The sequence below is a fragment of the Mytilus edulis genome, chromosome 7 (assembly GCF_963676685.1).
Source record: "Mytilus edulis chromosome 7, xbMytEdul2.2, whole genome shotgun sequence".
Lineage (NCBI taxonomy): Eukaryota > Metazoa > Mollusca > Bivalvia > Mytilida > Mytilidae > Mytilus > Mytilus edulis.
This window is the reverse complement of record NC_092350.1, coordinates 70688256-70712494: the sequence shown is the minus strand read 5'-3', so window position 1 is coordinate 70712494 and position 24239 is coordinate 70688256. Positions and strand designations below refer to the sequence as shown.

Sequence of the window (24239 nt, the reverse complement as noted above, 5' to 3'; positions counted from 1 at the left end):
CTATTAGTTACACAGTGTTCAATTGTTCTAATACGAGAATTTATCGGGTCAATAAAATTCATATCGGGTGAGGCGAAGCAAAACCCGATATGAATTTTATTGACCCGATAAATTCGGTATTAGGACAATTGAACACTGTGTAACAAAATTATCCTGATTTTGTTATATTACATATAGTAATTATATTTCAATTCAATATTAGGACAATATCAACCAAATGTATTTTAGATATTTAATCTAAAACTGTGAAAAATTCAAAATATTTAATCAACTCAAATTTTCTTTTTTTTATTAGGTCAATGGTATAAGGGAGATAATTCAAATTGGCATTAATAAATAAGGGAGATAATTCCAATTGACGTAATAAAAAATTGTACTGAAATTTATTAGTACAATATCAGCCAATCAAATTGCGAGAAATTACTTTAAATCAGGATAAAATCTTTCATTGTCACCAACATTTTAATTTTTGACACATATTAAAAAACAAAACAAAACAAAACAGGAATTTTATTCTGGTGCTTACTAACTTTGATTTTTTTTTTAATTTACAAGATAAAATTTCATATGATTACAGGAAAAGATGACTATCTACAGTTATCTTATAATTATCATATAAATAATATAATTGAAGCATTTTTTACTCATATTTCAGAAAGTCAAGTCCAGTTAGTCCCTCAAGGTTCCCCATTTGGTCAAGTGAAGCTGTCGCTTGAATACAAGAAGAGTACTTTAATGATAATGGTGATGCATGCTAAAGATTTGGTGAGTAAAATTGTTGTTGTTGTTGTTTTTGTCCCCCCCCCCCCCCCCACCCTTTTGCCCAAGATGGTTTGATACCAGAAAGAATAATTAAATTTCTCTTGAACAGTGGAAGTATTTGAATGCATTTCATAAACTTTAAAGTGTAGCTTTATCCTATCTTCTTAATTGTGATGTCTTTTATCCGTTATTAAACAAATCAATATTGGATAAATAAAATATTGATAGTTTTATGGTAGCACTATAATTACAGTATTAATTTTGATATTTTATGTTATTCAATGTATACAACAGATTTTCAGGTTTCCTATGTTTTAAGATTTGGCTGAAACCATTTTTATAGGAAAAAAATAGAGTATTTAACAAAAACTCATACTTTTTGTGTGTGCATATTTCAGGTTTAATTAATTAGAATATTCTATGAATATGCAAATATGTCTATTTCAGCCTGGTGGTTCTACATTGCCTAGTCCCTATGTGAAGATTTACCTCCTACCAGATCCAGATAAACAAACTAAAAGGAAAACTAAAATTGTAAAAGACTCCACACATCCAACATATAATGAAGTTGTAAGTTTCATTCATTTATTTTAGTGGATATGTATTTTCTTGGAAAGAGGACAGCATGTGTTTTCATGAATATCTGATTTCAAGGTTTTACCAAAGTGTGCATACAACCTTATATGAAAATTTGTAATTTTGTTGAACATTTAAATTTATTAATCACCTGTACCTACCCACTAAATGTATGCAAATTGGTATCCAACAAAAATTAATTTAATATAGTGAATATTTTTCTGTGTGTGTGTATTACCAAGTGGTTCAGATCAATGAGGCAGCTGGTTAAGCACAACAAAGTTCTGTTGGTTTTGAAACAATAGGTCATTTTATTCATTGATAAAGGAGTAGGTCCAGTAAGACCCCTTTTTGGCCCCAAAATATAGCAGTTTTACAAAATTGTTAAAATGTAAACTTTTAGTCATTTATTGGATAGTAGAAAGGTTCTGTTACATAAATATGGGCTCTTTTTGACAATACAATGCACATATATTGAGAACTAGCACCATTAATTCATGCTAAATTACTGAAATCTTCACAATTCCAGCATTTAAGTTAAATTTTAGACGGTTTCCGTGTAAAACGAAAGTCAGGGGCGTAGCTGCCGTTAGGCACTTAAGGCACGTGCCTACACATATTTTTTTCACAATGTTTTTTTTTATTAAAAAATAATAAACAACGTTATCTGTAGATGAACGCCAGTGAAAACTCTTTGATAATGGAATGTCATGTGTACTTGGGGGATGAAATATTGGATAGAATTGAATGTTTTTTTTATGATTTTACCTTATATAGAAACTATAAACTAGAACTTTGGTTCAGAGCATTTCACTTCTATCAACAAAAACTTGAATGAACCTCAACTTAGAAACATGAGTTTTTTAATAAGTTGTTGTTAGTGTTCAACTAGTTTTCCGCTTTGTCTTCACCGGTATTGCCAATGTTGGTCGTCCGTTTGGCTGTGCAGGATGTACAAATACGCAGTCACGTCTGGTCAGAATGGGGACATTAAATCCGATGCCTGATTGTAGAGAGAATGCCACTCTTTGAGGAGTTCGTAGTTGGCTACTGAAAGGCGAAATTTCTGCTCCTATCTAATAATCCCTCATTTTCCAATGCATGGCATTTTCAAATTTCTAGACCTTCGTCCTGGACGACACCTATTACAGGACCTAGCTCCCTGTGGATTTATTGTAATATTTTTTTGGTCCTGAACTTGCATAACATGCATAAATATTTGACACTCAAGTCTGGATGTTTAAAAATCAATCAATCAACTAGCTTCCAGTAAATTTTTGTGTACTCTCAGATCTGCGTGCAATGACCACAATTATTCAAATTCCTAAACAGGTAGGAATTTAACAGTAGAGGATATAAAGAAATACGAATTTCTTGAATTTTGTTACGAAGGTATGAACATAACAGAACTTTTGCATTAGGCATCGACTATGTGTGTATGTGTGGCTAGGGTGAAGGTTTAAGAATCAAAACTTGAGATAATTGGGTTTTGTCTAGCCAAAAGGATAGTTTTATTATATAGTAATATCAGTGTTTATGTGCCTATTTTTTTTAATGAAGGATCGTCACAATCGTGAATATAGCTTGTTGTTCGGTGGAAGCCAAAGCTCCGTGTTAAAGGCCGTACATTGAACTATAATGGTTTACTTTTATAAATTGTTATTTGGATGGAGAGTTGTCTCATTGGCACTCACACCACATCTTCCTATATCAATCAGAACGGTATAGGTATGAAAATACCAAACAGGGTGTACTGCTTAATTAAAGGGATACGCTTATCCACACTAGGCAATAAATATTGTAAATATTTTTTTCTTCATATTTCCGATTGTACTGCGCTTTATCTAATTCACCAGTCAGATGTTATAGTGAATTATTCATAATTTTTCGAACTTTTCATCATGTATATTATAATTATCATACTTAAATAACCAGTAAATTTAATATTTTTGTACTTAAAATTTTGCAGCTAAAATGCTGAAATCCGTTTTATGTCGGCCTGAACCCCCTGCCGATTGGTGCCTACAGTTGAGAGAATACCTAGCTACGCCCCTGAAAGTGGCCGCATTCGTGTTCATCCAAAATATTGAAATGGAAGTTGTATTTGATGATAATACATAACATATATAAAGATTGAGGATGAACACGGATGCGGCCACTTTCGTTTTTGACAAAAACCATCTGAAAAGTGACATTTTTTCGCATATTTGGTAGATTTCTCATATTTGAGCCTGAATCGGATCGTTTTTAATGACTAAATAAGTTAAATTCTTTCACATAAATTAATTGTATCATATGAAATAGACACTTAAGTGTTTAAAAAGTGGTCAAAATTTTTCGTCAGATGAAACTGAAATTTGAGGCCAAAATCGGTCCTTACCGGACATACTCCTTTGATCTAAGGAAAAACTACAAAGGTTAAATCAAGTTTACAGTATAAATGTAGTACTGGTGTCTGCATGTAAAAACATTATAGTTTCTTTTGAGCCAATAAACTCTGTTTGATAATGACCTAACGAGTTACCTTGTAAAAGGTCCAAATTTAATTTGTTGTCAAAGGTCAAGGTCACAGCTGCATTTGCAGAACTTAAATTGGGGGTGAGAGGTAGGATAGAATGATAGAAACTTATTCAGTTATATAATGGGAATTAATTGCAAATTGTGAAACCACCCATATGAAGAGATAAATAAATTTTCAATGGTATTAATTTGATGTCAATAGAGAAATAAATTTTCAATGGTATTTTTAAACATTTTGTATGAAACTAACTATTGAATTCTATTTACAGATTGAATATAAAATGTCTGATAACGATATGCGTATGAAGACTCTACAAGTTAGTGTATGGGACCACGATAGGTTGGGAGAAAACAATTTGATAGGTGCTGTCTACATCAAGTTACGGAACATTAACCTAGAGGGCGATAATGTGCAATGGTATAATTTAGACAGAATACAAATTACTGATGCTTCCATGTTGGCATGACAACCGTTCATCCAGATCTTTGTAATGTTTTGATTGGCATGACAACAGTTCATCTTGATCTTTGTAATATTTTGATTGGAAAGACAACAGTTCATCCTGACATTTGAAATGTTTTGTTGCAGAATTAAGATGATGATTATCTATAGATAATCTGGATTTGTTAGTAGAAATTATAAACAATACATAGTTTTGCTGATACAGAATTTTAAGGATTATGGGTAATTTCATGCTTTTGAAAATAGTACCCAAAATGCATTAGATTCTGAAACAGTGAATTTGCTACTGGTATATTTATTTTGTATCTATTATGGACAACAAAAGTCTTATCTAAGAATTTATGTTAATCAAATAATAGATTTAATAATTAGAAAAAAAACAATGATAATAAATGGTGCTTCCATATTTCCATGACAACAACTCATCAGGATCAGTCATATTTTGTTTATCTTTTTGAATCAAAATTGATTTGCATTTCACATCAAATTTCTGAAATTTAATTTACAAGAAAAAATTACAGCTAATTTATTTAAGCTCTGGCATTATACAAAAATTTGAACAGAAAGGGAAATTTGTTTTTAGGAATTCTTAGTATCTTGGTTTAAAAAATATCATATCTTTTCTGTTGCACATGTATTTCTGTGATATTTACAATCTACAAAAAGTTCAAATGGCAAGTTGTTTTGTATGGGATATTTACAACAAGGTTTGAAAATGGATTTTTTTAAAATTTTTCTTGTCAAACTTTTCATATTTTAAGGCCAAAAATATAGTTTTCTCAATGCAGTAAAATAATTTGTATAATTCAGTTTTAATATCATAAGTTTGTCTGCATTCAAGCTTATTGAAAATTTATACTATGTTGAATATTTTTGAAATTCTCAGATCACCCATACTGGTAAATTCACAAAAATTTGTATTCCCACAATAAATAACAGCATATGATACTTCACATTGCTGCAAACAATATGCTATGTATAATGGTATTTTAGATTTCTTTATAAGCATTTATATGTGGACATATCTCAATTTTCTTTTGAATTATGCTTTTGTGAAATTATCATATTTATATCACATTTTAGATAGTTTTTAAAGTTGTTTTCTTTTCAAGTAAGATTTTTTCATTTCTTTCAAAAAAATATAGTAATTTTTATTTCAGAGAATCAGTAATTTAATGTATTTTTATTTAGTAAATGTTTTTTAACCTAAATATCTGATAAATTAAAATACTTTTTAATGTATAAGTTTTGAATAAAGTTAGGTTTAACAAGATTAAAAATATTTGACCAATTAGCATGATAACGTACAAAAAACAAAGATGGTTTCAGCAGGGCCCTTTTGGGATATTGTTGCTGCTTAAACAAAATTGATAATGTTTCGCAAATGTCTTCCTATCCTCTTATATAATTTGATACTGTAGCTATTTATATGGATACCAATAGTTTTGTCGATTGAGAAATAATTATATATTCATGAATACTAGATTTTATAAATTTTGTATACTCCTATTAAATAATTGTATGTTATTTAAACGTTTGGTCCAATTTTATCTTAGTTATCCATAGAAATAGTTCTGTAAATTCAGAAAACATTGCACTCATGTTTTCATTGAGATTTTCCTTCGAAATGGAAAATAATTGGGGATTAGTTGTTGCGATAACAAGAAAACTGGCAGACAGATATATGTATTAGATATAAGAATGTCAGGTCTTATTATCACTATACTCACCAAATTTATATACTTCAACCCAACTTTATTTACATTAATAAAATCCCTGCAATAATTTCTGAATTTACAGTTATTAAGATTTTTTTTTGTCTTTTGTATTAAATAGATATCTAACCTAGTCAAGTATTATGTGATTATATATGTGCAATATTTAGTCTGTAAATACTAAATATATATTTTTGTACAGATTTGCAGGAAAAACATGGCTTCTGTTGAGCAGATTGACTATACATTTTCCCTGACATCATGTTTTTAAGAATTGATAAATGTAATGAATAAAGAATTGATAAATGTAATAAATAAAGAATTGATAAATGTAATGAATAAAGAATTGATAAATGTAATGAATAAAGACTTGATAAATGTAATGAATAAAGAATTGATAAATGTAATGAATAAAGAATTGATAAATGTAATGAATAATGTAACTTAACGATCATACTTTTTTTTATTGATTCATATTTTTGTGGTTGCTGAAGCCATCTGACCTTGCTGTCATTAATGTTTCAAGCATGAGTATTGTACACAAGACTTTTAAAAAGTCAACCAATCAGAAAACCAGAATTGGGGATTTTACTGTAAATTTTTATACTTGTGAGTAATGAGTAAATTTTATACTCGTGATTAATGAGTAAAATTTTATACTCGTGAGTAATGAGTAAAATTTTATACTCGTGAGTAATGAGTAAAATTTTATGACAGAGAGCCCAGGCCACTTTCAAGTGTGATAATCGTACCCAAGACTGAAATTAACGAATCAAAATTGTACTCTGAGTATGGAGCGTTGGATGTATTTTAAGGATCTTAGTCCCATAAGGGCTTTAGTATTTAATACGAAATATATTTCAGTTTTAAGTGCAATTTTTTATTATTTTTTCTATTTTGATGTTGTGAATTGTGTTTGACTGTCAGCCAATATTAAGAAAAGAGTTTATTTAAAGTTAAAGAAATTCAGAATTATTAATAGCATTTATATTCGCGATAATTGTAATTGTTAAAAAACCAAATAGATCAAAATGCTTAAAAATAAATTTAAAGAATTTTGCATGAAAGAAGTAGGTAGTACTGTTTAAATTGAGTCAGTAATTTCCTTAATAATTTGTTATAAGGTTTCTTGTAAAAGGCTGACTTTGAGTGGAAGGTAACATTAGTAGACATTTTATAAAATAACAAAATGGTAAAATATAGGCAAAATATATACATATTAATTCCATTTGTGGGATTATTCCATTAAAACAGATGAGGGTTGATAGGAAGAGATTTATGAAATAAAATGCTACCCATGTCCTAATCAAGAAATTTGCATACAATAAATCAACATCCTAGTGTATGGTGGACAATGGTCTCATTGTAAATAATGCCACATCTCCTTTTTATTTATACAATCTCAACTGACCAACAACCCAATGTCCTTAAATGGAACTTTCCATACGACCTTCCTCCCTCTATTTTAATGGAAAAGTCCTTACAAACTTGTACATATTAGATGTATACTCCTTATATTATGTGATTTAAATTTTTTAAACTTTTCAAATCTATTTTAACTGTGATATGTGAATATGGATGTTTATATTATATAATTATCATAATAAATATGATCTTATTGACAAAATTTTTGCCTTATTCTCATGTTTTATAAACCTCCCTAATTGATGGAGAGAGGCCTCAATTTGAATAGAACTATGAAACCAGGAGCATTTTTTCAAAATACTGCGTTACACATGACTTTTTTTCAGTATTTTTTCCCCAAAGATTTGTGTGAAAATAATGACAGATGTCCTTTTTGTCAGCAGATCATGTAATCAATAATATCCTCTATTTTTGTGTCTATTGGACTTGACCTAAAATACAACTGTTGCATTGAAAGGGAAAACAAATTTCCCAAAAAAATGTTAGGTATTCTTTTTTATGTCCTTGCCATAGCGTAGGGGGCATTAGGTTTTACCCTTGTTTTTAATGCAAAACACACAGAGTTTGAACAGCAGTGTGTCAAGAAAAATCATAATAGCTTTATACTTTTAAGCCCTTATAGTGTTATTTCATTTCATTTTTCCAGAAAAAATAAATAACAAAAATACTGAACTCTGAGGAAAATTCTAAAAGGAAAATTCCTAAGCCAATGGCAAAATCAAAAGCTGGAACACATTAAACTAATGGATAACAACTGTCTTATTCCTGATTTACTCAGCAAGAAAATGGTTGATTAAACCTGGTTTGATAGCTAGCTAAACCTCTCACTTGTATGAGTCGCAAAATGAAGGAAATTGGTAATAGAATCCAGATGCAGAAAGACATACTAGTAATATGAATAAGGATGCTTATTTAATTATCCTAATAAACAATGTTATTGAAGAAAAATATTAATCTCCCCTAGGGTCTATTAGGCACGACATAGGCTGTGTTTGGATATACGCCTGAGGCGGCCTATGGTTACCCATAGGTACCTATGGTTTGATATTTTATGTATCAAAATATCAAACCATGGTTACCCAAAGGTACCTATGGGTAACCATAGGCCGCCATATGCGTATATCCAAACACAGCTATAGGCATTGCTTTTCAGGTAAAGACAGCATCATTGTTGATGGTGTCAATAATTGTTAAGTTTTCTGCTTAGGTCATGGTCCAGTGACTTCGAATTGGTTACCAATTTCAATTTTTTCCTGCTTATGTTAGATTGATGGGTATATTTGCAATAGACAACACTATTTTCTACAAAGTAAGATTACTGCTATAAATCTCGGTTTCTTGACAATGTTGAAGGTCCTGCCAACTAGTTCTTGATTCAGTGACTGAATTAATTAGTATACTAACTGTTTGTCAGATTGTCTTTTTTCTGAATTTTATGCTGACATGCTAGACATATCAATTCTGTGTTAACATTTGTTTACCCATTTGGTTAAATTTAATATTTTAAATCTCCTTCAAGAGGTGGTCAAAATCTTCTCCATGATTTTTTTCTTCTTCAAATCATCATCTCAACCTGAAAGTCCGTGATATATTTGCCACTGGATGTATAGCAAACAGCTATCAATCATCACATATTACAATTTATAGCAAAGAAGAAGACATCCAGAACAACATGAGTTCCATTACAATAATATAACCTAATTTGAAAACTGGTTAACAAGAGGTTGCTAAGAGCCTGAACCCCTCACCTGTTTATACACATTGACTGATCGATTTTGTTGTTAACAATTTCTTCCTCTTTATTTTTTTTCAAGGTTAAAGGCATACAATCGAAAATTATTTAAAAAAATCCAATCAGCCAGTTGAGCTTAAAACCTTGGGTTAAATTTCAGTTATTCAATGCCTGAAAATTTGCTTGAAACTTGGTTTCATGGATAAATTATGGAAAAACTGCCTAATGTTCTGTGGATTGTTAGGCAGTTAAGCTGCCTTATGCGAGCACCCTGGATTTGGGTCCCCCCCTGGGATTTTTTGAAAAAGTGTCATTGCTCTGATCTGGCAGGTCTGGTAGATTCTTTATAACTAATTAGACATTTTTTTCACACTTTTTGTTATGAAAAACAATAATTATAAGGAAGATTACCTTAAATGATCGTCGATTTTCCCAAAACAATTGATGTTCCCCATTTGAAAAAGTGCCAATTAAAAAGTTAAGCATAGCTTTTTATCGTCTGTGCTTTTGATGAAGATGTAAGTAAACTATTGTAAGAATAATTTCATCGCCGAAAACGTTTGTAATGAAGGCATTAAAATTTGCCAAATGGCGCATGGATATTATTTTGCGGCTCTGTTTAATCAGTGGCGCTGTTGAATTTGGTGGATTCCATCTTAATAAAGGTAAATATTTAAAAGCATTGTCTTACTTCCTGTCTGTATAAGTCTTGAATTTGTGAGAATACTTGATTATTTCATTTCTGATCTTGATCTTGATAGGTGAAGATATGTATTTTATTTAATTATTTAATGCAAGATGATGTTATTCAATTATTATTTGTCATGATCGTGTATCTCCGTCGTGTAAACCCCCAAACATTATACTCGATCAGGGCCTTTGCAATTTCAATCGGGACCTCATTTGCATACGTATTTATAGATTTTGTCGATGTCAGGTCATTTCAAGATGGTTTCCTTTATCGTGTTTAAGTTAAGGCTTTGGTGTTACAGACTGCTACATGTGCTTCGATATAGCCAAAGGCGCTTCAAACAATATTAAGATTACTACTTTATTAAAAATTTGCTAAAGGACAGCATTATTCACTTCAAAAGTCGCCGATATATAATAATTGTAAAATATTAAGTACGAACTTTGTGACGCCTCCCAAGCCGTAGTTGATTTGGATTTACAAGCACTTCATTTTTCGGAAATGAAAACACATCTTTTTCGATGTTTCATTTTTTGATTTTTTCATTTTAAACACTCGTTCAAGAATCATAACTTTGCGTTTCCTTCAGCAACTTGATACTGGTAAACCACTTTTCTATGAAAATACTGTGAAAAAACCCTCGCATGATACAAAAAGAAGCCCTATAGAAGGTAACGTTGTGCCTTACGAAGTTACGTTTTCAACAAGTTATCAATTATTTATAGAACAGATATATTATTTTATTATAACATTGGCAATGGATGACAGCGAATCCGTGATCAAGATATTTCACTAATAATTTCAAATAAAATTTTTAATTGGAATGAAAATGGGGAATGTGCTAAAAAGACAACAACACGACCAAAGAGCTGAGAACAGCTGAAGGCCACCAAATGGTCTTTAACGCAGCGAGAAACTCTCATTCACGGAGGCTTGCTTCAATTGACCCCTAAAACAAAAGTTACTAGTTCAGTGATTATTGACTTCATAGTCATACTAAACTTAAGTAAGAATTATACACAAGAATTTATAATTGAAAATCAAAGGCCATACGATCCTGACTTTGGACCCTAGAGAATTTAAGCATTACAAATGTAATTATAAGGGCCTGAATAAACATGGACAAAACTTATACATAAAGATTTAGACATGAATATATAAAAAAAGAAGATGTGGTATTCTTGCCAATGAGACAACTGTCCACAAGAGACCAAAATGACACAGACATTAACAACTACAGGTCACTGTATGGCCTTCAACAATGAGCAAATCCCATACTGCATAGTCAGCTATAAAAGGCCCCAACAAGACAATGTAGAACAATTCAAACGAGAAAACTAACGGCCTTATTTATATTAAAAAAAATGAACGAAAAACAAATATATACATATGTAACACATAAACAAACGACAACCACTGAATTACAGGCTTCTGACTTGGGACAGGCACATACATAAATAATGTGGCGGGGTTAAACATGTTAGCGGGATCCCAACCCTCCCCTAACCTGGGACAGTGGTATTACAGTACAACATAAGAACGAACTATAAAAATCAGTTGAAAAAGGCTTAACTCATCAGATGGACAAAAATACAAGTGGACGTGAAATGAAGCCTTTTTGCTACATTGTATATGTATATGAATATTATACCTATTTGTATTTGTTTTTATTTCAGCTTGATTCCAATCTTTGGCAATGGCTAATACAAGAAGAGGCAAGGCATACATGTACATGTATATGTACAATACATGATTCTCTGTAGCAATTGGATTGTCTATTCACCCCTTTAGTTCAACAACAACAATGAAACTCTAGACTACTACATGTATGATGTTATGAAGATATTTACATATATCTACATGTACATGTACATATTTGATCAGTTTTGAAGATTATTTATGCCAGGTCTAATCATGTCGACTAGTATAACAAGTTTTGATTCAGCTTTATGACAGGAATTATTTATAAACTTGCCAGCAGTTATAACAAATGAATATTATTAATTGAGTTAAAAATTAAGCTCAATTGGTGAAATTGGACAGTGAAGTGATTTTGACACGTATTGAAGTAGACATTTCGAAATTGATATTGAATTATGTGTAAATGCAGCAATGATTTATTTAAGAAATTAAGAATATAGAAATATTAAAAAAAGATGGACAAAATATTTGGAATTTTTGTCTTGCCAAAGATGACAGAGTCAAAAAGAGAGGCATACTAAGTATACATGTATATACAGTTGTGTTGTTTTGTCAGCATCAGCAATGTATTACAAAAATGCAGATTTTGATTGTGTGATTAGGTCTAGTTTATGGGAGGTCAATGATATTTGGTAAGCAGTTGTGTTAGCATAGGTATATCTCATTACCAGAATATTTAGCCCCACCCCCTTTGTCATGGTCTATTGACTCTGAAACTTACTTTACATGTATTAGTTTTTGATTAGGTCAGTTATTGAGGAACCACTAGTGAACGGTCAATGATATTTGGTGTGCAGTTGTATAAACTTTGTCACTTTCAATTTCTATTGAGGATATTTGGCCCTGCCCCCTCAATTATTTTCTTTTTACTTGGAAACTTATGTTACTTTGAAATTTCAAAAAGCTTTTGATTATTTTACTATGAGGAAAACCAATCGTCGTAAGTCAATGATGATTACCATGCAGGTGAAGAAGCATTAGCACATCTCAGTTCCATAGAGGAAATTTGGTCCTTACCCCTCGGTCATATGCATGATCTATTGACTTTGAACTTTGAACTAGTTTACTTGAATTAGTTTGTGATTATTATAATTATGTTAGTTTAAGATACCAGTAATTTTTTAAGTTAAAGCCATTTGATATACAAATCAAAAATCAATGTTGGTATTTAAAAGTTTCATTTCCATGGATATTATATAACCACACCCTCTCATTATTGTTCATTGAATGACTTAGAAATTAGATATGTGTTAATAAGGTTTGTTTAAAGGGGACAACTTATGAAAAGTCCATGGTATTTGGTAAGCAGTTGTATAAGTACTAGTGTTGGCACATCTTATTTCCATAGGGATTGTTCAGCCCTGTACAATCAGTCATGGATCATTGTCTTTGAATATATTTTACATGTTAATGCATTTCAATTTTAATTGTATTATTTGCCGATTATCAAAATAACAAATAGACAAAACATGTCTCTGTACTAAAAGCTGAGTATAGATAAGACTTGTACAATTATTATAAAGATAAGAAGATGTGGAATGATAGCCAATGCATCATTATGAGACAACTATATTTATATATATCCACCAAAATTCAAATGAAGAAAGTAAGCAATTATAGTTAGGCAACCATACATACAGGCTTCAAAAAATGTTGTATCATTGCTAGGCCATTATAACAACATCAGCATTTATTGTAATATAACTTACAAGAAAATTACACCACTTCAGATAGTTTCAGCTATGATTTGATGATTGTACATACAATGTAGGTGCACAAGCTGATGCAACTAAAACTGCTAATATGGCATATTCATACTCTAGAATATAGTTGAATTAAACATTACACCACTGCTGGATCCCATTATTGAAATTATTAATATTCTGATAAGAATATTCCTCCATGCAGCTTGTAACTATTAGCAACACCTACATGTATACTGCATAGTAAGCGTTAAAAGACCAGGAAATTACAAATGTAAAACAATAAAACTAAAGCAGCCTGATTTATGTACAAAACATTTATGAAAAGTGGATATGATATACAGCAACAATTAACAAATTACTGGGTCCTCAATATGGACAGGCACAAACTCTCCCCTTACATGGGACAGTGTACAGTATGTGCATAATCGCAGATATTAAATATTAAAAAAATTAATTAGACGTCACATAACTTTTGAAAGTGGCAGGATTGGATAGTGAAAACTTTAGGGTGCAAACATTATTCAATACTTGAGAAATAGCCGAGATAATATTTTCACCAATTTTATACGCCCGTCAAAATTTTGACGGGACGTATTATGGTATACAAATGTCCGTCCGTCTGTCTGTCCGTCTGTCCGGCGTAAATATGTCGCACCGTAACTTGAGAACGACTTATCCAAATTTCATTAAACTTAATATAGTTGTTTCTTATGATGGTCAAATGATCTGTATACTTTTTGGTGAAAATAAGATTTAAACTTTTTGAGTTACGGCACTTTGTAACTAAAACAGGGTTGTGTTTTTTTTCACATGTCACACCGTATCTCAAAAACGTTTCTTGATTATTGCTTAAAACTTTACACACTTCTTAGTTATATCAATCTTAATATCTGTATACCTTTTGGTGATGATTAAAAATTTCATTTTTGAGTTTTTGAGTATTTTGTAAAAAAAGGGGGAGGTCTTTTTTACATGTCGCGCTGTATCTCAAAAAAGATTTATGATTATTGCTTAAAACTTTACACACTTCTTAGTTATATTAATCTAAAGATCTGTATACTTTTTGGTGATGATTCAATATTTCATTTTTGAGTTATTGAGTATTTTGTAAAAAAAGGGGGAGGTTTTTTTTTACATGTCGTGCCGTATCTCAAAAACGATTTATGATTATTGCTTAAAACTTTACACACTTCTATTTTATATTAATCTAAAGATCTGTATACTTTTTGGTGATGACTCAAAATTTTATTTTTGAGTTATTGAGTATTTTGTAAAAAAGGGGAGGGTTTTTTTTACATGTCGTGCCGTATCTCAAAAACAATTTATGATTATTGCTTGAAACTGTACACACTTCTTTGTTATACTAATTTAAAGATATGTATAGTTTTTGGTTTGATTCAAAATTTTATTTTAGTGATATTTGTAAAAAAAAAAACAGGGTGGGGGGTTTCACATGTCACGCCGTGTCTCAAAAACAATAAATGGTTATTGCTTAAAACTTCCTCAGAAACTATTTATGATTATTGCATAAAACTTCCACACAAGACGTCGGGCGTATCATGCGCTCATGGCGCAGCTGTTTATTAAACAATATTTGTCTTTTTATATAAACTTCTGCCAAGTTTGCCTCTGCTTTTTTTACTTAACTGCCTACAGCGCCTTTGGTGCTTTGATTTTAAAAAATTGAAGTTACAGTTCCGCTTTGCACTATCTCGTTTGGCTTGTCTGCTGCTGAGGTACTTTTTATCTTCTTTAAAAAGTTGCAGAGACTGCATGTTTTTGCATTGAATAAAGCAGTGACTCTACATGACTAAATTAAGTGTTAACTGGAATGGCAATGGCCAATGTCTGTTGAACCATGTTGAGGGTTAAAAAAATTGTACTGTCACCAAGAACTTATGTATGTACCTATACCGGCACCAGGGGCGGATCCAGTCATTTTCAAAAGAGGGTGATGCTAGCTACCCAGTGTAAATGTATGTCCCGAAACAAATGCATTGATTGTCCCCAAAAGGGGGGTTTCAACCCCTGGAACCCCGTAGATCCCACACTGGGTACAAATACGTCTTTGATATTGGGTCTGTATTATCAGGTGCTACGGTCCTTGCGCTTTAAACAAAACTGTCTGCCGAAAAACTTTCACACAGATAGGACATTACTTTATGCAGTCAATATTTTCATAATTATAAGTATGATGACCTGTATACACTTGTAATTTTAACTTGGTCGCTTTCTCACCTTACCAAAAATCTCTTTATCTTCTTCGTAAATGTATTTCCCGATTTCACAAAATCAACCATTCCCATGGTTCCCACTCCTATGACTACCTTTAAGCCACATAATACATAGTATAAAAAAGAAGATGTGGTATGATTGCCAATGATTGCCAGTGGTCATTAGTTCGAATTCGCCAACTGTGTTACTTATATGACATGAAATATTTGCAACTGGACTCTAAGGCAACAAACATAAGGTCATTTTTTCAATGTACTGGTGTGATGAAAAATGTGCAGCCAGCTTGTGCTAGATGATTATTCTGTAGGTTTTTGGTTTGGAGAATAAAATCAGATGTTCATGTCAGTACCAAGGTTTTTAAAAGGGAACATTGTTTTATAAAAAAAAATTAAAAAAAAACACAAAAGAAGGGAACCGATCTGTAGTTTGTCGTGATTATGATAACGGCCCCTCAAACTAAAACCACCGTCGCTATGCAAATTTAAATATAATTGATTATTCGGGATTATTTCTTTAAATTTTTCTACATTGGTTAGAGGTATAGGGGGAGGGTTGAGATCTCACAAACATGTTTAACCCCGCCGCATTTTTGCGCCTGTTCCAAGTCAGGAGCCTCTGGACTTTGTTAGTCTTGGATTTTTTTTCTTTCATTTTAGTTCCTTTATATGTTTTGAAGTTGGGTGACGTCCATTTGCACTGATCTAGTACACAATTTTATTTAGGACAACCTCCGGGGCGTGATCTTCTCGTTGCGTTGAAGACCCATTGGTGGCCTTTGGCTGTTGTTTGTTCTTTGGTCGGGTTGTTGTCTCTTTGACATATTCCCCATTTCCATATACTCAATTTTATTATGTACCTTTATTTACCAAATATATATATGTGTATAAAATAAAACAATGAAATCGACATCTATTTCAAATGTTTATTAGTGTTTATTGTAAAATGAAGCTGTGCAATTTCGTTCATTCCAGTAAATCTGGCAAAACTACTTCTCAAACTACATCATAGTTCGACGGTCGACATCATCACCATTAACATATCTCCGTAATCCTCCTCGACTTTTTATATACTTAGTGGTCTTCTGTCAAACAACTTCGCCCTTGCATATCGACCTCCAAATTAATGATAGCCTTGGTCTTGATTTGCTCCTCAAAACAACTACTGATTGGTTCACGGTTACTGGTATAATTATCGTTTCTTTAAGAAATTTTCAAGATTAAAATGCATTTATACATTTTAAACTTACTGATGACTAGATAGTGATGCGTGTACTCCAATCAGACTCATTGTGCATTGACTGTGCAAAAGTTTGTGTAGTCTGTAAAATTGATGTCTGGTGCATAATTTAAAGCGTGTTTCAGATTGTTAGGAATCTGCAAACTGTCGATATGATCTTTGGGTATCGTCTTCCGTAAAACCTGTAGACATCTGATCCATAATGGATACACTGAAACAATTATAGTATATTAATTAGTGTTTTTCATAATTTTGGGTACTAAATTTTTTATTTAAAATGAAATATATTTTAAATATCATATAAGATATGATGTAATTACCAATGAGGCAATTATCCACCTGAGACCAAAATGAATAGTATATATGTAATAGTACAACCTTCAACAATGAGCAAAACCAATACCGCATATAACAAATTATAAATGCCCTTGACCTACATGAAAACAAAGTTTTACTAAAGGGCCAGTCATGCCAGTAGGATTTCATAACCGTTACGGCTTTTTGACATTTTTACCTAAATGTAACGTCTGTTTGTTTTGCTCACACTTGTGAGGCCCCTCATGGGGGGGGGGGGGGTCCTAGTAATCACATAATCACCATTTTTTTGCCAATATAATCACATAATCATTAAATATTTGCTTATCTTTAGTAATCAAATAATCATAAACTAAAAATACAGTCCTAGGTAATCAAATAATCATGAAATATTTGGCTTAATAATCAAATAATCATTAAAAAAACGGCCAAGTAATCACATAATCAAAAACCCCATGAGGGCCCTCACTTGTTGTCAATATGATAACGTTCGATGGGACAGTCATACAAGTTAGAGGTTTAGCTAGTTATTAAACCAGGTTTAATCACCATTTTCTGTATACATAAGGAAAGGCCTGTACCAAGTTAAGAATATAACTTTTGTTTTATATTCGTTTGATGTGTTTAAGCTCATGCTGTTGCCATCTGATAAAGGACTCTCTGATTTGAATTTTCCTTGAAAGTTTCGTTATTTTACTGTTTTCTTTTTCTTTTTTTTTGAATTTTTTTGTATTGTCTTGTTTTCTAGAAATAAACGTGATAAAAATGACGTCAATCATGGAATGCAATAATTTTTTTTATTTATCCTTGATGTACTACCCATCTAATAAGTATAAAACTCTTTGATAAATGTAATCAAGGTAAATTGGGTGCACAATATGCCTATGCGGTAGTCAGGCTGTAATCAACTTTCGTAAAGGAAATTAGAGACAAAAAGGGGGTGTTCAATTTATAAAGTGAAGAGATCGTCTTACACTAGCCTCAAAACGGGTTTGTTCAAACTACCGTTGCCGTAATGTCAATGTATGAAGTTCAGGATAGGGTTACAAAGCAGAGAACAATAGATATACACGGCAGAAAAAACTTGGTAAAAAAAGAAAGATTAGAGAAAAATAAGCCAAAAAACTAAGGAGCTATTGATAATATTGAGGTTCTGAAATAAATACAGAACCGAAGCCCCCCCCCCCTTTTTTTTTATTTTTATCTCTCTCTTTATAATATGTATATACTTACCAGGAAGGTCAATGCAAATTCTCTCATAGTTTGATCCATGTTCTTCTCCTTGTGATCGGGGATAAAACACGAAATTATTATCGACTAAAAGTCTGTCGCCACTTTCACTATCTGATACAGACCAAGGATGTGTTACATAAGTGTTCATCCGGTGTACACCCTCAGGTTCAATAATGGCGTACCGTATTAAATTTCCCTCATAATTATGCCAAAACAATGTTGCTCTTCGACATGACCGGTTTTTAAAAGCTACATGCGATCGTTCATCGTGATTTAAAGATTTTATTTCACTCTTTGTCGCCATATTAGTTTGTTTTAAATATAAGTATATTGATCTCAATGTTTGTTTATTTATATCTCTAACGTAAAATTATATTGTATGGTGTGCCAATCTGTCCATAATTATTTGTTTCCTTTTAATCTCCCGGTACACAATACAACAACTATCAATTACCTTTGTCTAATCATTTATCTTTTGTTTAAATCCAAACTAAACAAAAGTCTGTATTTTTACGGTAAATTGGTTTATCCACACGAAAAAAAAAATGGGAAAAGAACATGGAATTCGGGATTTGATTATGGCAAACACAATATGGTTTCTTCCGAAACTAATTGCCGTAAAACTTGTCTCATAAAAAAATTCCTATATGTACCTCAATAGTAAGGTATTCTAGACTTTTCATTCACTTAACCATGCTTAACATTGGCGCCTTTATTCATTCAAAAACGACGAAAAATAACGAGGATTTTCAAATATTTTCAAAGATGACATTTTAAGCTATATCCAATCAAATTATGCAGGTTTTCGTTTGAAGAATCAAATTATGGAGAGAATTTTTTTTAAATGGTACAACATGGATAAAACCAGAGGATTCCGAATATCTGGAAAAAGTTCAAAAACAAAATTGTAACTTAATGGATAATTACAAGATTCTACTCAAATTCGACTAAAAATTATTTTTATTTATCCATTGATTCAACAAATTCCATATTGTAAAATATTATTATCATTTGTCAATCCACAACTGTCCAATACTCTTAAGCATCTTGTGTTGTCTGACGTCATACTTTACAATGTTTCACAATTGTATCACAAATGTAGTCTTAAACCCATAAACTACATTATAAATATGCACCAGATAAATGTCAAACCATTTGACAAATCCAGGACTGTAGCTAGCCAAATTTGTATACGAAAGAAACAAGTCCTTTTATTCCCTTTAATCGTTCAACTGCATATTTCCCGCCATATTTCTATGCCCATGGATGATCACCGAGAGAATCGAACATATTTTCCACTTTATGATTGATCATGATCAATTATGGAAAATCGTTCATATGTAGAACACTTGAGGTCCGGAACATATTTAAGAGCATGTTTGAGATTATCTGGAATATGAAGTCTGTCCATTTCATTTTTAGGTATTTTCTTTCTTATTTCTTGTAGACATCTTATTAAAAGAGGGTACACTGAAAAAAAAAAATAAGAAATATTAATTTTTACATAAAGCTGTAAATGTCGTAAATGTAGATTAGCAATTTTGTTTCGGAAAAGAGCACTCAAGAATTAACGTGACTGAATCTTAGGGCCGCCCTTATACGTTTAATCGCAAACTTCTGTAACAATTTTTAACTCTATATACTATAATAAAATTGGTTTGAGGGCGTATTTTAAATCTGTCGCTGTACGTTTTATCGATATTTAAAGAAGTATGATGCTGTATGAACAGGTGCATGATGTGATATTCAGATACTATGGAAAATGTGTCTATAATTATTATCATATGTTTCTTAAGTTTTCGTTAAAAAAAGTACATAGCGTTTAAAAATAAATTACAAAGTCATTAGGATTAAACGCAATACTATTGTCTGTAAATTTTTGATCGTGTAGTTGCTTTTTAAGAGTTTTCATGAAAAAATTAACGTATTTCATAATCAGTTTTTTTCTTGGATTTAAGTAGCGCTCGGGCTTCTCTGGTGGCTGGTTTCTCTCAGCCTCAAAACGTTGTTCAGTCATGTCGACGAATGACTCTATTTTGATATTGATAAGGTTGCAATGGTTTTTGTTGTTTTATGTATCAGCCAATCTACGGAGATCCATTTCACGTGACTTCATGTGTCAATTAATAAAATATCGTCATAATCACGAATGGCATTTTTGCCACTGGACGTTATGCACTCAGCAATCTGTTAATTACGCACTAAGGAAACTCGTTTATATATAACTTTAAGATGAGAGCAAGTGGGTTAGTCGGAGGCCAAGAATGAGTAAACATACACTAGTTTTTTTAAAAATTATTTATTATTATTCAAACCGACAAAAACAGGTTTTTTGGTATTGTAAATCGTCCATTGAACATAGCCCTACATCATGTACATCGAAAAGTCAGTTTAATTTTGGAAGTGCTACTCTTCATGACTCGAGGAACTTATAGTTGGACATTTTGTGAAGACACCGGCCTGTCTATTATTTACGATCGTAATCTATGTTAAACATACACATCATTGGTTTCTATTGTTGAAATATTTCGATTCGCTTTTTTTTCTTAACATAATGATTTAGTGTCAGAATCATTATTTTTCTAGAAATGAGTTTCTATATAATATCCGAACCCCTCACTCCCCAATGAATCAATTTATGGAATGAGTGACAAAAAATAATAATTACACAGCGTTTTCCCGCAATCAGGAAACAAGCTTTCAGTGGTATTTCTAAATGCAGTGTACCTAAAAATAAACTATAAATGTAACTTGTTTACCTGGTAAATCAATGAAAAACCTATCGTATCTTGGTTCGTCACCTTCTTGTGGTTGTACTTTAGGGAAGAAAACAAACTGATTATCTACGAACAATCTATCTCCAGTTTTACTGTCGGAAACTGACCAAGGATGTGTCACAAAAGTATCTATACTGTAAATCCCTCCTGATTTTATTACAGCGTACCGTACAAGTTTCCCTGAATAGTCATGCCAATAAAGTGTCACGTTCCGTGGAGATCTGTTTTGAAATGCTACATATACTGTTTCATCACTTTTTAAAGATTTAATTTCCTTCTTTTCCGTCGCCATTACTTATTTTATCGATTTGTTGTTTTTATGAAATACACAGATGTTTATGCTGAGAGCTGTCACGTACAACTGTTCATTGTACGACGCGCCTATTTTACAAATTAGTACATATACCTCATTTTGTAATATTTATATATCCTCGGGCTTACATGTATATGCATGTCTAGTTAGTTAATTATTGACTGGGACTGGGAAATGTGCGATTACATGGTCCATATATGTGTATATTTCTTTCCACTTTTTTTTTATTGATTAATTGGGTAATTTTCAAAAAATGTCGAATTTTGAAATTGAAAAATTTATTAAAAGTTACTTATTCAAACAACCCTCTACATAAGCAAATCAAAACAAACAGTACTTTAAGAACAACATATTAAAAGATGCAATCTTAATGATGTCATACAAGAATATCTTGAAACATTTTTTGATCGGTGGTACAATATTTTGTCTATCCTGTTACCATTTTCAAAAGAAATTTTGGGTTATAAAGAAAAGGTTTAGATAAAATGTTAAGGTTGTTTTACGTTACTAATTAGATGGTTTGCAAGAGAATAAACTTCTATATATATTCATTCTGTAAAATAATAGATTTTTTGCCAATTTTCTAGGTTGTACTGAAAAATGGCTCTAAAAATTGGTTTTCAAAGGTTGTAAAAAATTACCACCAGTAATGCATGTAATGCAAGTCTAAGATAGCAATTCATATTGTTCGGCCTTTTTTCACCCTTTCAAATAAACCCAACATCAAGTAAATCCCTCATAAGTTAATTTACTTTTCTCTTTATTTCGTTGGTAACAGGAACGTACGTTTCTGATATATCACTATATATAATTACATTAGATGTATGTTTATAATACTTTATTCTGATTGGCTAACTGCACATCACGTGTTATTCCGTAAGCAGTTGCGTTGCTCAATACAACTTTTCATTCATGATAACACGTGTTCCAACAATAAAGTGCACAGGTGAATTAAATAAAAAAATATATAAAATTCGTGTTTTCATGATTATAGCTAAAAAATGTAATTATAAGTATTGAATGCTTCTTTTTGTAACTTTATAGGGTTGTAAAAGCGTTGACCGTGCGCACATTTTTAGAATGAATCGCTTCCGCGCTTCATACAAAATGTACTTCGGCCAACGCTTTTACACCCCAATAAATTTACAAAAAGAAGCATTCAATTCTTAAATAAAAGTCTATCCTGTTACCTTTTTATCTATCTTGTTACCGATATCAGTATTGCACCTGCAAATGCTTAATTGGGAAGATTAAGACGTTATAACCTTAAGATGAGTTCAAACAATGAAATATTTCATTCGTTTTCCACCTACATGTTAAGATAAAAAATGTATCGACGTTTTGTCTATAATTGTTTATCCTGTTACTGTAACCATAGCAACCATAGTAACAGGATAGCCGGCCATAACAGGATAGACAAATTTCTTCGTTTTTGATTGCTGTTGTGAAATAAATACTCCCTTTGGTGAAGTGATTATGGTTTTCTATTGTGAATTTGGTTTCCAACACGTTATTGCACTTTTTACAACATACTGTTAATGTAATAAATCAAAATGGTTGGTAACAGCATAGACATGAAAAAAAGTACGCTCTATTTTTTTCACCTAATGTCTTGAAATTTCTTTTCTCTACACTGTCGTTCAAGAAACGAGGCGTTTTAAATGTAAAGATTACTTTGCATTTTTGAAATCAACACTGACTGATTCAATATTCATAGGGAGAATAATTTAACGACTGATTTAAGTAGCGGTAACAGGATAGACATGAACCTCCTGTACGCTGATTGAATTTAGTTTGTAGATAATATGTTACATACAATGATAAAGAAGCTACGATTTTTCTTTAGAATTATAATTAACGTTCTTAAAAAGTCCCTTTTGCAGATATCAAGGCGATCAGAAAATCGGAAAAAAATCATTTGAAATGTGTTTTTCTGACAATGTACGCACACGAATACCCCCAAAATCGGCCTTAAATGCAGTTTATTCTTATCAAAATAGATGTAAGGTGTGTTTATTATTAATGTTCTGAATCAAAAATCCGACAAGCTTTCATTTAAACCATTACAACTGAAATTTCCATTAAAAATAAAAAAAATTAACATGGGTGTACTGAAAATTCGACATTTTTTGAAAATGACCCAATTATTTAATTATAGTCTATTATTTAAGGAATGACTGTAATATTTTTTCTATCTATTCGATATATTAACATAGAAAAATAACGGGTTATTTCAAAGTGTGCACCACATTTTTTATGTTATTTCGAATAGACAGAAACAATATTACTGTAACAGTCATTTCTTATAATTTCTGATAAACAAAACAACGCCAGCAAATCAGAAGATGCGTTACAAAATGAATTTATTAATTATTAACTAACTGATTCATTGAATATCTACATAGCATAAGGTACTAATTTGCATAAATATTTTTGTAACTCCAAAAATGAAAAATAAGTGAAAGACGTGTTTTACTGATACGGTCTTTACCATATCATTTCATATTATAAATCACTATTTCATAAAAACTCAACGCAACACAGTTAGATAAATATCTGTCATAATACCCGTAGATATTTAGACGATGAAAGGGGTCTTATCATTGTAAAAATACCGCTTCAAAACTTGTAATTAAACGAAAACTACCCGACTTCAAGTTGTTTCCCGCAGTGGAATAGCTAGGTATTTTTTAAGTGTAGATCCAAACTTCGGAGAGGCGGCTAGGGAACGCAACATACCACAGCGATTCTGTGACAGAGCTAGTGTCATGGGTTCCAGCGATCGAAGCCCCCAGGAATATCACGCGTTATCAAGAAAGACAAATCATCTGTTGAATTA

The 24239-nt window shown here is 31.6% G+C and overlaps 2 protein-coding genes and 1 long non-coding RNA gene across 4 annotated transcripts in view; 1 reads left to right on the top strand and 2 right to left on the bottom strand.

Annotated features, from left to right (window-relative positions):
- The window catches only part of LOC139482117 (phosphatidylinositol 4-phosphate 3-kinase C2 domain-containing subunit alpha-like), a 66173-nt gene extending 60549 nt beyond the window's left edge, over positions 1-5624 (top strand). For both annotated transcript variants that reach the window (XM_071265790.1, XM_071265789.1), the window contains 3 exons: positions 656-765; positions 1210-1332; positions 4128-5624. In XM_071265790.1, the coding sequence (XP_071121891.1) occupies positions 656-765; positions 1210-1332; positions 4128-4325 (431 nt within the window). In that variant the 3' untranslated portion in view covers positions 4326-5624. The remainder of the gene's footprint in view (positions 1-655; positions 766-1209; positions 1333-4127) is intronic.
- Positions 5625-16434: 10810 nt separating this feature from the next.
- On the bottom strand, positions 16435-18467 carry LOC139482102 (uncharacterized). The gene is made up of 2 exons (XR_011654771.1): positions 18311-18467; positions 16435-16973 (listed from the first exon to the last, which is right to left on the bottom strand). It is a non-coding gene; the product is annotated as an uncharacterized lncRNA (long non-coding RNA).
- Positions 18468-19252: 785 nt separating this feature from the next.
- On the bottom strand, positions 19253-21475 carry LOC139483613 (von Hippel-Lindau disease tumor suppressor-like). Its single transcript, XM_071267607.1, has 2 exons — positions 21070-21475; positions 19253-19780 (listed from the first exon to the last, which is right to left on the bottom strand). Exons 1-2 carry the CDS (start codon positions 21377-21379, stop codon positions 19611-19613), a joined length of 480 nt encoding a protein of 159 aa, XP_071123708.1. The 5' UTR covers positions 21380-21475; the 3' UTR covers positions 19253-19610.
- Positions 21476-24239: the final 2764 nt, after the last annotated feature.